Genomic DNA, 14284 nt, shown 5'->3' with positions numbered 1-14284 from the left:
CGTTCACTAAGTTGTATACTAAATATGAGATCAAATACAAAACAACAACTCCCTATACTCCTCAACAAAATAATATTATTGAGCGAAAGAATCATATTCTAAAAAAGATGATGAATGTTCTACTATTAAGCTTTGGATTGTTAGAGTACATGTGGGGGGAAGCTGTATTAACAGCTAATTACCTTTTAAATAAGATGCCCCAAAAGAAAATAGATAAGAGTCCTTATGAGTTGTAAAACGGAAAAAAAATCATTCTATAAATACTTGTGAATGTAGGGATTTCTTGCAAAGATGTTGATACCTAATCTTAAAAGGATTAAGATAGAACTAATGACTTACTGTTGATCATATATTTATTGGATATGCACATAACAACAATACTTACTAGTTCCTTTTATATGAGTCTCAAATATCGAAGATACATAAGAACTCAATTATTAAATTGAAAAATATCTCATTCTTCGAACATGTGTTTCCTTATAAGACTAAGAGAAAGAAAATTTCTTAAAACGGGCATTTGAACCACAAGAAGGAAAAGAAATGAATCAGTTGAGGTTGAGCTCAGATGAAGCAAAAGAGCTCGGGTGCAGAAATCTTTCGAAATGAATTTTATCATTTTCATGTTGAAAAGTTAACCTCAAAGTTACTCAGATAACTTCAGTGGAAAGAGATAATTGTATTTGAAATTGACTTTATCTTACAAAACCATATTTAAAAACATATGGATCTTCCTCTAAGGAGTAAATCACTAGGTTACAAGTGGATTTTCAAAAAGAAAATAAAATCAGATGACACGATTGATAAATATAAGGCTAGATTGGTAATTACAGTTACCGACAATGTGAAAATCTTGATTAATTTGATACATATTCTCCGATATCGAGAATAACTTCCATAGAGTATTGCTATCGCCGCTCTATAAAATCTGAAATAACATCAAATGGATGTAAAAATACTTTTCTAAATGAGAATTTAGAAGATGAAATCTACATGAAGCAACCTAAAGAATTTTCTATGCTAGGGTAGGAGAACAAGGGTTGTAGATTGGCGAAATTGTTATATGGCTTGAAACAAGCTCCAAAGTAGTGGTATGAGAAGTTCGATATTGTCATGCAAGAAAGTGGATTTAAGATCAACGAATGTGACAAATGTGTCCATGTTAAAGATACACAAAATGACTATGTCATCTTATGCCTTTATGTAGATGACATACTTATTGTTGAGAGAAATAATAAGATACTCAAATCTACTAAAAATATATTAAACATAAGATTCGACATGAAGGACATGAACCTAGCAGATGCACTTCTAGAAATTAAAATTCTTAGAATATCATAAAAAATTTATTCTAACTCAGTCTCATTATGTGGACATGATTTTTGAGAAATTCATTAAGGGTGATATTGTGTTAACATGAACTCCGATAGATACGAATCAACATCTATCAAAAAATCGAAGAGAGAATATCTCTTAGATAGAGTTCTTCAGAGTAATTAAAAATCTGATGTACTTGATGAGCTATGCGCGACCAAACTTAGCCTATACAGTGAGTAAACTAAGTTGATACATGAGTGATCTCGATATTGAACACTGGAAAGAGATAACGAGAGTACTAAGATACTTGAGGTATACTCATGATTATGAACTGCATTATACAAGTTTATGTTGTAATCGAAGGACACATCGATGTGAATTGGATATCTGATGTGAAAGACTTAAAGTCTACCAGTGGGTATTTGTTCACATTGGGAGGTGTAGCTATTTCGTCGAAATCTTTTAAGTAAATCGTAATAATTAGATCTACGATGGAATATAAGTTTGTAGTCCTTGACAAATGTAATGAAGAGATGAATGACTACAACAATTCTTAGAAGATATCCTAGATGACCAAAATTTATGCTGGAAATTTACATATATTGCAATAGTCAATCGACAATTGGCCGAATATAGAGTCATCTATATAATGGTAAGTCTAGACATATACGTTGCAGACACAATACCATTAGACAACTACTCTCAATAGGAGTACTATTAACTATCTAAAGTCAAAGGATAACCTAGCAGATTTATTAACCAAAGGGTTAAACAGAGTCAGTTACAAACACAACCTATGCGGAATATGTTTGTGCAAAGAACCCAACCTATGCTGATTGGAGATCTTAAGAATTAGGTTCAATGAAACAACCTAATTGCACTAACTTAAGTAGATCCATATGGGAGAATTATCCAATGAATTACTTTTGAGAAATCACCTATATGAGAAAAAATGGAGCTTTTTCAAAGAGAATTGAAAGACATAATTCTTATAACTTTTCACAGAGTCAGGCGTATTCATGAACAAGAGCAAATACACCCATGAAAACTGAGTTGTATCAAAGAAAGTCATGAGTGGGATACATAAATGCTTACATAAACAACGAACAGTTTAAGGACATCACATCTATTAGTCAACTAGTAAGTATACATGTCTTCAAAAGAGAAGGTTCAAAGGGTAAAATGTATTTGTCATATACAAGACTCAACTATTGAATGCTATCATATACCCTATTTCCATTCATATGGAGGATTGTTAAAAAAATGTGAATGAAAAAATAATGAATGGAGAGTCCATTGTGAATGGGTTATTAGTTCCACATTAGGAGTTTTTGACCCGGTCGGGTACATTGTGGCTATGAAGTTGTGAACATAAATGATGTTTATGCACATAGGGGGGGGTGCAAACCCAAGGCAATAATTGGTCATTACTCAGTCATTCAATGCAATCAATGATATGAGCTCTTATATAAGGAGGCTCCTCCTTGGACAGAAAGGCAAATGTATAGAGAAGCAGAGCAACCAAGTAGTGAAAGTTCCATCCATTTTCCCATGTTCTCTTTCTCCCTGTTGGGTTGCTTAATAGGTCTTTCGTGATAGTGCTCAAGTACATGCTCAATTCGCAACGAACAACTAATGCTTGGTTGCCTACGTAATCATGTCATTGTATTATGGTAAACAAACGTCCAACGTAATCTCAAAGCACTGTTGAAGAGGATAAATCTGTTTTAAGGACATTATGTCCAACACAAGCCTCGATAGTGTTCTGCACACCTTCTTGCTCGGCATCATCACCTCTCGTCCAGCAGCCGTGCCTCTCGCCTAGCAGCCCAGCCTGCTCGGTGATCTTGCCTTAACACCTCACTACCTAGCCTTTCGACTCGATAGTTCAGCATAGCTTCGCTCGGCCTCCTGTTGGGAAGCTCTTTGCCCAGACATCTATTTCGGCCCGCTCAGATCATAAGGGAGTTGACCGCTTAGGGCACTCGGGGGGCAGTCCACTCGGGTCACTCAGGAGATAGACCTACTCAGAGGAACTCAACGACTACTAGGGAGGTAGACCCGCTCGGGACACTCAACAACTTGACCTGTTCGAGTCACTCAGCATACTCTAGCAACTCGATTTTCCTAGTAGCTTAGACAACCCAACAGCTCGACTTAACCAGCCCAGCCTCACAGTTTGAGATCATCAGCTCAAATCATCTTAATAGATAAATCTTAAATCTGATTTCAATTTGTAATTGTAATTTAGACTATTCCCTTGTAACTTCGACAACAATCTTGAAAGAAGCAAGATTTGTAATAGTCTTAAAACATAGTAAGATTATCCATTAAATTTCGTAACTTGACTATGAGGCTAAAGCAGTTGATGCCTAGCCATGATCGACTTTGCCAATATAATAATTCTACATGGGTCGCTAATTTTTTTATTTTATATTTTATAATAAAAAAGGAAATATGGGTGCACAAATAAAGCAGTAGACGAGAGAAATAATTGTGAATTGTATGTTATTTGAAGTTCCTTTTCTTGATATTTGTGGAGTGTGAATGAACACCATCAGTCAAGTGATTCCACCTTAATAGTTGACTGGTCCACTATTCTTGAAACCATATTCACAGTGATCGTTATTTCATCTAGTTGACTCAACTCGACCATTAATCGACTGATCATTCTTCAATTGACTTGACTATATTCTAGTCGATTAGTCTAGATCATACTTTCGACATGATCCATTACTTCATGATTGTTTCATATGGATCACATTCAATTTACTTGGATTTTAACTAGTTCTTCCATTGTCTGTCATCATTCAAATACTTTGTATCATTAATTGATTGATCTAGATATCTTTCGACGTTGTTACTTCTAGCATGGAATCAATCAACTCTAAGTCCTCTGCCCTAGTCAAATTCGCTTAAAACTTGCAAAAAAAAAAGTCAAATGACAATTTCTAATTGAATTCAAACATATCGGTCAACTCAGGAGTAGACTCCAGTGATACTAGTCGACTGAGTTCAAAATAGAAACCCTTTTTGTTCTTCTAGCAATATGTTGTCGATTGATCACACAGTCTAATTAGTTGATTGATCTTGCTTGACCTTAAGCAATCTTGTCGACTTCAATGTAGAATCCATGTTCCCTGGTTGAGTTTACGCCTAAGTAGAGAACTTATATATATTAAAAAAAATAGTTCTATTGAACTCTCATCTCACATGTCTTCAAGCGGATTCTACTCTGTCCCTTGAGATCTCCTCAACAAGCCTTCCACCTTTGAGTGTTGCCCCCCCCCCCCCAACCCCCCCCCCCCCCCCCCCCCCATGTAGATCTTGAACTTGCTAAGAGATTCATATTGCTTTATTTTGACTCTGTTAGGGTATTATGACTTGGTAAAGATCAGTCTTAGGTCGGGATACGTAGGGAAGGTGACTTGTCTGGACACGTTGCACAGGCGGAGAAAGGCTCACGATTGACTTGACCGATTAATTGGACCCCATTCGACTCACTTAGAATCCCTACTCGACCACTCATTCATCTATTTGGACATAGCCCTCATCTATCTTGTTTCTCCCTGACGGTTACGGTTTGCCTAACTCCCAGTTCAGCTTCTCATCTTGTCCGAACTAAAGGTATTGACAAGAGTTCTATGACTCACCAAGCTCGTTGCTCCTATACTTTAACCGTGCTTATTCTTCCTTCTCCAAACTGGCCAAATCTCTCAATCAGTCACAATCAAATCTGTCAGAAATGTCACATCATCATCGCCAAAAAATTCTAAGACATAACAATCTAATGATGTGAAGCTATGCCTAGTGAGGGAGCATTCTATTCGTAATGATCGCGACAAGATGTTTTCCATACCTGAGCCATCTCCTGTGACAAGATCTTATCAATATTCTACCTTAATTAATGAAAGATGTCTCATTTGATAAAACCTCACTGCGCATATATTCTCCTTAATTAACGATAAGACAAGCTAATATATTTTGACCCGTCTATATAACCTCCTGATATTGCATGCACAGGTAGGCAATATAAAATGTTAACCCGCTTCTTCTTTCACATTTCTTCTTCTTTCTTTTGACTAACTTAAGTGTCAAGGAGTGGTCGAGCCAAGGACACCCTGACCTTTAATCTCATTGTGTTGGTGTTGGCATTAGCGAAGCTCCTCATCTTCTTCTTCCTCCTGAGGACAACTTGGTGCTGCGTGGCTAGTGACAACGAGGCGATCTCAATCAAACTCTTTTTGAGCAATTAAGGTATTTTAGCCAAAACATTTTAATTAAGAGTGTGAACAAACTAAATCATTACGAACTATTTAGATCTTGATTTAAAGAAAAAAAATTCATTCAATTCATTTGATTAAGCTATCAAATCAAGCTCAAATTTGATTTCGAACTCAAAAACATTATCAAACCGAGCTCAAACTTAATAGTATTTTCAATATTTTTCATAAACTCACGAACATATATATATATATATATATATATATATATATATATATATATATATATATATATATATATATATATATATATATATTAACAAACAAATTCGAACTAAACTCGTTTAACTTTTAAACAAACCATTTTTGAATCGAACTCGAAGCCATTCGTAAACTATTTAATTTCATTATAAACCAAATTCAAATTTAAAAATTAAAATTTAAATCAAACTCGAACCAAACTAGAACTTAGAAAAACAAACTGAGCTCTAGCCTTTATTGTTCGACTCAGTTCGATTACAATCCTAACTTTAATAGCTTTCCAAGGAGACAAAATTAAGATTATAAAACTTTAATACATTTCACATTTCGATCGATCCTAAGGATGAAATGATGTTTTTATGAGATGATTTTGACTTATTTTAGGCTATTAAAGTGTTTTGACTAAAACATTTTGAGTAAAATTATTAAGGACAAATATTTTGAAAGTCAATTTTTGAACGTGCATAAATTGCGCTTTGGGAGAAAGTCACCTATATATTATCAAAAACAGAAAAAAAAAAGAAAGAAAAGCCAAACCTAACCAATCCAGTCATCTTCAACTCTTCACTAAGTCTAGTATGCTTTATAAAATTCATCTATTTTCAAAAGACAAAATTAGATAGTTTTTCCATCTATTAATATGTTTTAGCAGAGGTAAAAACTATCAACTTTGCATTTGAAGCCTCTAACTAGGCCCATGAAGTCTCCCATTAAATCTAGAATTCTTTATAAAATTCATCCACAATCTCATAATAATAAAAGTTAAATTTGTTTTTGTCTATCCAGGTGTTTTGCTCAAAACACCTTAATGGTTGAAAGTGTTTCACTGTCTCCAAGATGCTTCAAAGAATTCAATCATGTCAAATTTAGACAGTTTATATCTATCAAAATATTTTGGCTAAAACACCTTGACAACCGGTTTAAGGATGGTCACATGAAACTTTCCATTTAGTCCAGACTACTTCAAGGAGGCCAGGTATGTCCTCAGATGTCACATTTAGTCATTTGGATTACCATCAAGGCATTTTTAACCAAAGCACCTTGACTACAGATTAGTTTGGACAAGGATTTAAGGACAATTTAAGCAACGAGCCAATTTTAGGTTGTTTTTGTGATAAGTGAATGTGCATTTTAGATAATATCAAACTTTGGATGCGTAAAAAAATAAAATATTATTTATATACCAATGGTCCAGTCCAGTTTTTATGACTATGATTCCAAATACACATGGGTTGAACTCCTCACTCATAATAATTGGTAACCTTCCATTTGATATCCCTTACAATCATACAAGAGAGAAAAGTAATGATAATATGCATTGATATCATAGGACAAAAAACACAAAATAATGCAAACAAGAAACCATAATGGTATCAAAAAGGCAATAGAGTTGCATCACAAAATCTAGTCTCACACAAGGTCAAACTTGTTTACAATGGAACATTACAGCTTTCTTCATTGAGCAAGAACTAAAAGATGTGTCAGTACAGATCTATAGAGATGATATCATTTTTGGATCCATGAATGGGATATGCAAAGAATTTGTAAAGCTTGTTAACTTTAAAATGAGTATGATTGAAGAATTGAACTTCTTCTAGGCCTTTCAAATAAGAGTATCTATAGAGGCAACATTCATCCATCAAAAACGTACACAAGACAATTTTCCTAAACCCTAAAATACCAAATATTTATAATTCTGATCTTCTAGACTATTCCGATATTGGCTTTACAAACTATCCGAGTTGACTTAAATTGTGCCTGAGCTACATTCCAACTATTGAATAATATGTCAGTATTTGGGTGATGTGAAAAGGTAGAATTGAATTGCTCTGTTGATGGCAGAAACAAAATGCATCGATATTTCTAGCCATTGCACAGAGAAGAAAGTCTACAATGACAAATAGTTGCGTCAATTCAATAACTAGAATTAAAGAGTTCAGGAATTTGCATTGTCTACTCTTCAGCTACAACATAATCAATGCATTATGATGCATGCCCTATATAATATGAAATTTTATGCAGTGTTTCACAGGCTGCTCAATTGTTCACCGCACTGGAAGTGAAACATGGAATGTGAGCTCAACAACCAACTTGTGTCTTCTAAACAGCAAATCACATTGAGGATAACATACATTCGAGATACTGGCAACACCGCAGGCTTAATGCTATCATAATTCTAAGAAAAAATAATCTCTTAGTATTATTGTTCAAACCTAGTAAAAGATTACGACGTTTCATATCATAATTTATTCCACAACCATGTCATTCTCAACATTGTATTCAAAAGGTAGACATTTGAATAAAAACAAGATGCGCAGAAAAAAAAATCAAAATATTGTTAATGAGGCTTTTGAATATGTTAAAGAAAATCAATCCAGTCCAAGTAACTAATCAGAAAGCTAAAGTTCTGCCACCAAAATATCTAATCAAAGTGACAAAAAAAAAGTCTAGTAAACCGATCGTTATATGAAAAAAATTAGGCCAACTTGAAACTATACTCTTGGAACAAATCAGTTAGGAGGATCTATAATTTTCAATCAACCTTGAAAGAATCATAAAATAAATAATGGAAGTTATCTGCCCCTAAAAAATCTTCGTAAATTCTAGATTGCTTCTATCAAAGTTATAGGGTATAGTACATGATATCAGTTCAAACAAACAAATATTACAAATCAAGATAATTTTATCTGCAATATAGTACAAAATAAGAGAAAAACAATCTAGTTGAATATGTAAGTTGCAATAGCTAAAAGTAGTCATCAATCAATCTTAAGTAATCAGAACTATGATACCAGATAATACCCTTCTTCTTCTTTTTGTTAATATATAACAATTGGAAGGACATGATGACTTGGTTATGTATAGTGTATAGATATGAAAATTTAAACACCTATCTTTCATCACCAAAAGATGTAAAATGTAAAAGAAGCACAACACATAAGATACTACTAAGTAGTATCTGTTTCTAATACAGGATGCATAGCAATACTGAAACTTGTTAAGAGATCACCAACCATGTTCGATCATTTATGAAATAAGTAATATCATAGAAATTCATCTATCTTGATTCTTGGACACTGTTTCTACCCTCATCAGAAGAAATGACTGAAAAATAGGATAACCCTCAACCATCCTCATGAAATGCAAGATTCAATTCGACAAGAACATCGAAGCAGTTTTAACTCATCAAATTTAATGCGACTACCTTAATAGGAATTCCCACTACCACCGATCTAAGCATCGGATCAGATCGCAACTCTATCAGTCCTTCTCTCACTTGGATGGCGCGGCGGTGGCGTAGAGGGGAGTCGGGGTGGTGGGGGCGCCAAGGAGGGCCGACTGCTGCATCTCCAACTCGTTCAGCTGTTGCTCACGGTCCATCTCAATGATAAGGGGAACTACGAGAACGAGAAAGGTGGTGCCAGCGATCCACGCAGCCTTTCCGGTGCTACGAAGGAGCTTCTTGGTCACGGTGGCAGCCTCGCCGGCGGCGGCCCTACCTCGCGCGACGATCGCAGACTCCGAGACGGAGCTCGACACGCGGGAGAGCAAGCCCTCGCCATTGCCGCTGCCGCCCCGCCGCGGAACCGAACTCCTTCCGCTCGAGGAAGAAGCCGACATTTTTGCGCGAGTGAGCGAAAGAAGAGGAAGCAGATGCCAGCCATGTAAACCCTCAAAATAGGCGGATTCATACTCTTAATGGATAAACAAGTCCGATCCGTTATAGACCATCGCCCGATAAGCATAAATGCATATTAGACATTCTTAATGGACTAATCATGGCATCTTAAATATTTATAATTTCTATCCTTTTTAATCTTAAATATTTTATAATTTCTATCCTTTTATCGTGGATGAAATGAAATTTCTCTTTAATTTATTTTCTTGTTTGTATGAAGATTCTTTTAGAATCGTCAAAGGACTACAAAATGTTAATATATATAGTAGTTTTGACAAAAATATATTTCAAAAAGCCTTCGAAATTTATCCATATTTTAGAATTGTCAAACCATTCTAAATACCCATCTAACAATTTAGGCCAAAATTGTTAAATAGGGTATTTTTGCTCAATTTTGAAGATCCTAAGCGGATAAAATACTAGATGCAATATTTGAACCAATAATGTATTTATTTACATATCTATGTAGATAAAAATGTAAATTACATAAGTTATAAAATTACAATTTTCCTAGGTTAAAAAGTTATAATTTTCATTGTTGCATAGCTCAAAGATATGACTTGTCACTTTTGATTTCATTTACCAATGGTATTCACATTCTTGGTAGGAAGTTCTTAATAATCCTAAATTAAATTCTATAAAATTTTATGAATTCTAAACAGCTTCATGTATCTAGTTAACATTAAAATTTTATAATAGAAATTAAATAAACTAAAAGACTATGGACATGAATACAAGGTATTTATCATCATCTCAGCATCATCCACAAAATCTGAAGATCTTGGAAAGAAGAAATAGTAGAGACAATTCTTTCGTAGAAATTGAGATAACAATACCATACTCTCTTTACCAATGGTAAACTCACAATTAACATCAATTAGCAGAGAGATCTCAAAATTATCTAATCCTACGGGGATCACACCATATATATAATAGTGGGCCTGATTTTATTATCAACCTATCATTGATAATATAATATGGGTAACGAATTCTACACATATAAACTTGCATCCAATAGCATAAACTCACAATTAACATCAATTAGATCACATAATGAGTTTGTTCATAATAACATAAAATTCATGTGTTACAAAATAACATGTAAATCCACCAAATAGAAGATTAAATCTAATAATCTTCCACTTGAATTATATGTGATTTTATATATAACACATAAGTATAATTTTAGTTGAACTTAACCGTGTCAAACTTTACATATAAAAAAAACACCCCTTTAGAATAATTTGGTCAATTAATTCCATTGGTATAGGACTCAAAGGGTTATAATTATCATTACTATAACCCCCAATAGTAATCACAATATCAATTTCATTAATGACATAAATTAGATGTGGATGTGTAGTATAAGAATTTGCATGAAATATGATCTTCACATGCTAATTCTCAATTGGTCCTCCTAATAACCCAAAAGGATCCTAATCATATTTACAAACATCCTATGTTAAACCATGTTGGATTTTCATACCAGTCATCCCTAGTACCCTTTCAAAGGATTCCTCCTTCTGCCAAGGTGACGGATTTCATCTTTTTTAGAATTGAATATGTTATCATATTGCATTTTCATACCAGTCATCCCTAGTACCCTTCTAAAGGATTCCTCCTTCTGCCAAAGTGACGGATTTCATCTTTTGCAGAATTGAATATGTTACCATGTTGCATTTTCATGCCAGCCATCCCTAGTACCCTTCCAAAGGATTCCTCCTTGCGCAATATCAATCCTTGACTTCTACATTGTCGAGCCAATATTACTATTTATAATCAAATAACATGAAGGAAGTTCTTAATAATCCTAAATCAAATTTTAGAAAATTTTATGAATTCGAAAAAGATTCATGTATAGCATCTAGTTAATGTTATAATTTTATAATAGAAATTAAATAAACAAAAAGATGATGGACCTGAATACAACGTATTTACCATCGTCTCAGCGTCGTCCACAATTCTTTCGTAGAAATTGGGATGACAACACCATACACTTTTTACCAATGGTAAGTGAAGAGATCTCAAAATTATCCAATCCTATGGGGATCACACCTTATATATAGTAGTGAGCCCGATTCATTATCAACCTATCATTGATAACATAATACAAATAATGAATTCTACACATATAAACTCGCATCCAATAGCATAAACTTGTAATTAACATCAATTAAATCACATAATGAGTTTGTTCATAATGACATAAAACTCGTGTGTTACAAAATAACATGTAAATCTACCAAATAGAAGATTAAATATAATAATCTTTCACTGGATTACATGTGATTTTGTATATAACATATAAGTATAACTTTAGTTGAACTTAATAATGTCAAACTTTATATATAAAAAATACCCCTTAGAATAATTTGGTCCATTAACACTACAAAAAATCACCGATTTTGCGACGAAATTTTGGGACGAATTATTTTCGCCGCCAATCAGCAACGAATTTTGGGACGAACCAAAGTTTCGTCGCTAATCTGCAACAAAATTTACGATGAACAAATAATTAGTTGCCAATTTAGCAACTTAAAAAATTCATCGTAAAATTCGTTGTAAAAAATAATTCGTTGCTAAATTCGTCGTAAATTTGCAACGAATAATTTATTCATCGCTAATTGGCGACAAAAGATTTTTTCGTTGCAAAAAAACCATCGTATCGGCAACAATTTGGCGACAAATAGCCGATTCGTCGCCAAATTGGCGACGAACACAAAATTCGTCGCCAAATTTGGCGACGAAATAGGTATTCGTCGCCAATTTGGCGACGAATGAACGATTCATCGCCAAATTTGGCGACGAATACCTATTTCGTCGCCAAATTGGCGACGAATACCCGATTCGTCGCCAAAATTGGCGACGAATTTAGCGACGAAACATTTAATTCGTTGCCAAACAGATACAGGAGACAAATGTTGCTATTTTTTGGCGACGAACAGTGTATTCGTCGCCAATTTGGCGACAAATAAACGATTCATCGCCAAATTTGGCGATGAATACCTATTTCGTTGCCAAATTGGCGACGAATAACCTATTTGTCGCCAAAATTGGCGACGAATTTAGCGACGAAATATTTAATTCGTTGCCAAACAGATACAGGAGACAGGCTACACCATTTTCGGTGTTTGACAAAGGGGGAGAGGATGGACTTAAGTTTAGGAATTGGAGAGAGGATGGTTACTAAAGTTTGAAAATTATTCTCCAAAGCAATAAACTTAATTGATGTAGGGGGAAGATCTTGATCTCCTTACATATATGAACTTATCTCTTATTCCCAAAGTAATGAACTTAATTGTTGTAGGAGGAGGATCTTGATCTCCTTACATATATGATATCTTATTCCCAAAGTGATGAACTTAATTGTTGTAGGGGGAGGATCTTGATCTCCTTACTTATATGAAACCGATCAAAACTTAAATCGTGTTGTCAAACAACAAAAAGGGGGAGATTGTTGATGCAGTTTGTCCCGATTGTTGTTTTGATGTTGACACAGATTTAAGTTCATTTTAGTTGGACAAGAATTAAGTTCAATATTTTCAGATTGACCAATGACGGATGAGATCGGAGAGGGTTCGGTAGCTCATTCTCCGGACTAGGTCAGAGAGGGCTCGGTAGCTCGTTCTCTGGACCAGTGGAGTCGGAGAGGACTCGGTAGCTCGTTCTCTAGGTCAGAGAGGGCTTCTCCGGACTAGGTCAGAGAGGGCTCGGTAGCTCGTTCTCTGGACCGGATGGAGTCGGAGAGGGCTCGGTAGCTCGTTCTCCGGACTAGGTCAGAGAGGGCTCGGTAGCTCGTTCTCTGGACCAGATGGAGTGGGAGAGGGCTCGGTAGCTCGTTCTCCAGAATAGGTCAGAGAGGGCTCGGTAGCTCGTTCTCTGTACCGAATTATGGTCGGAGAAGGCTTGGTAGCCTATCTTCGGACCGGATCATTGTCAGAGTAGGCTTGGGAGTCTGTTCTCTGAATACATGATCCAATGTGGTTAGGTCGGGTGAGACCCAAGTTAACCAAGTGATTAGATTGCATGTGATTCAAATTCACTTTGGTGTAATCGATGGGTGAATTGATTAACCAAGGGTTAGTTGGTTAGTCGACCTGATGATCGATTACAGAGCATTCTGTAAGAATTTGAAAAACCCACAGAATACACCATAATCGATTGGGTAATCGATTATGGTCAATGGTAATCGATCTGTTGATCGACTACACGCTTTAACGAGAAATGGAATTAGCGATCGGTAATCGATCACCTGATCGATTACCATGTCTTAATCGATCGGCCGATCGATTAAGATATGTGGTAATCGATCACTGCTTGGACTTGATCGATTACACCGTTTACAGAGAAACGAATTATGACATTTAATCGATGGCCTGATCGATTAAGTCTTTTTCTGATCGTGTTCAGGGGCTTCTGCTCATTTCTGATTTTGCTCATTTCTGATTAGCCCCTGCTCATTTTTGATTTTGCTCATTTCTGTTTCTGATACTCTGATACTGCTTTGCTAATACACCTCTGAGTTTGCAGATGAAGTTTGAACTCGAATGAAGAACAGGGAGAGTCAAGGTTTGGCTTTGTATTGTGGCAGTTTGTCGCACTTTGATTTTCAGGTAAAAAGACAACGGGAGACTGAGCTGCAACAGGAGGATGATCAGTGTGCTGAGAGGAGCGTGGTCCAGCAACTGGAGGAGAGACCTCAGTGGTGCTGGAGAGCTCAGATGGCTCAGCAACTGGCTCAGTGTGCAGTGGACTCAGCGACCGTTGAACAAGCAGAAGAGAGGAGACTAAAAGGAGGAGATGAAGG

General features: G+C 35.5%; 1 protein-coding gene across 1 annotated transcript; it reads right to left on the bottom strand.

The window, feature by feature from the left end:
- Positions 1-8774: 8774 nt before the first annotated feature.
- LOC141812264 (mitochondrial import receptor subunit TOM9-2-like) lies at positions 8775-9429 on the bottom strand. Its single transcript, XM_074700317.1, has one exon. It carries the CDS (start codon positions 9417-9419, stop codon positions 9072-9074), a length of 348 nt encoding a protein of 115 aa, XP_074556418.1. The 5' UTR covers positions 9420-9429; the 3' UTR covers positions 8775-9071.
- Between the last annotated feature and the right edge of the window lie 4855 nt (positions 9430-14284).

Source organism: Curcuma longa, chromosome 18 (assembly GCF_044706935.1).
Source record: "Curcuma longa cultivar G26 ecotype Majalengka, Jawa Barat chromosome 18, ITB_CL_G26_1.1, whole genome shotgun sequence".
Taxonomy (NCBI): Eukaryota; Viridiplantae; Streptophyta; class Magnoliopsida; order Zingiberales; family Zingiberaceae; genus Curcuma; species Curcuma longa.
The sequence above is the reverse complement of the archived record's forward strand: the minus strand, read 5'-3'. Positions and strand labels throughout refer to the sequence as shown.

Bases quoted from the DNA above. Each gene is read 5' to 3' on its own strand.
- LOC141812264 (XM_074700317.1), bottom strand. From the start codon at position 9,419: ATGTCGGCTTCTTCCTCGAGCGGAAGGAGTTCGGTTCCGCGGCGGGGC.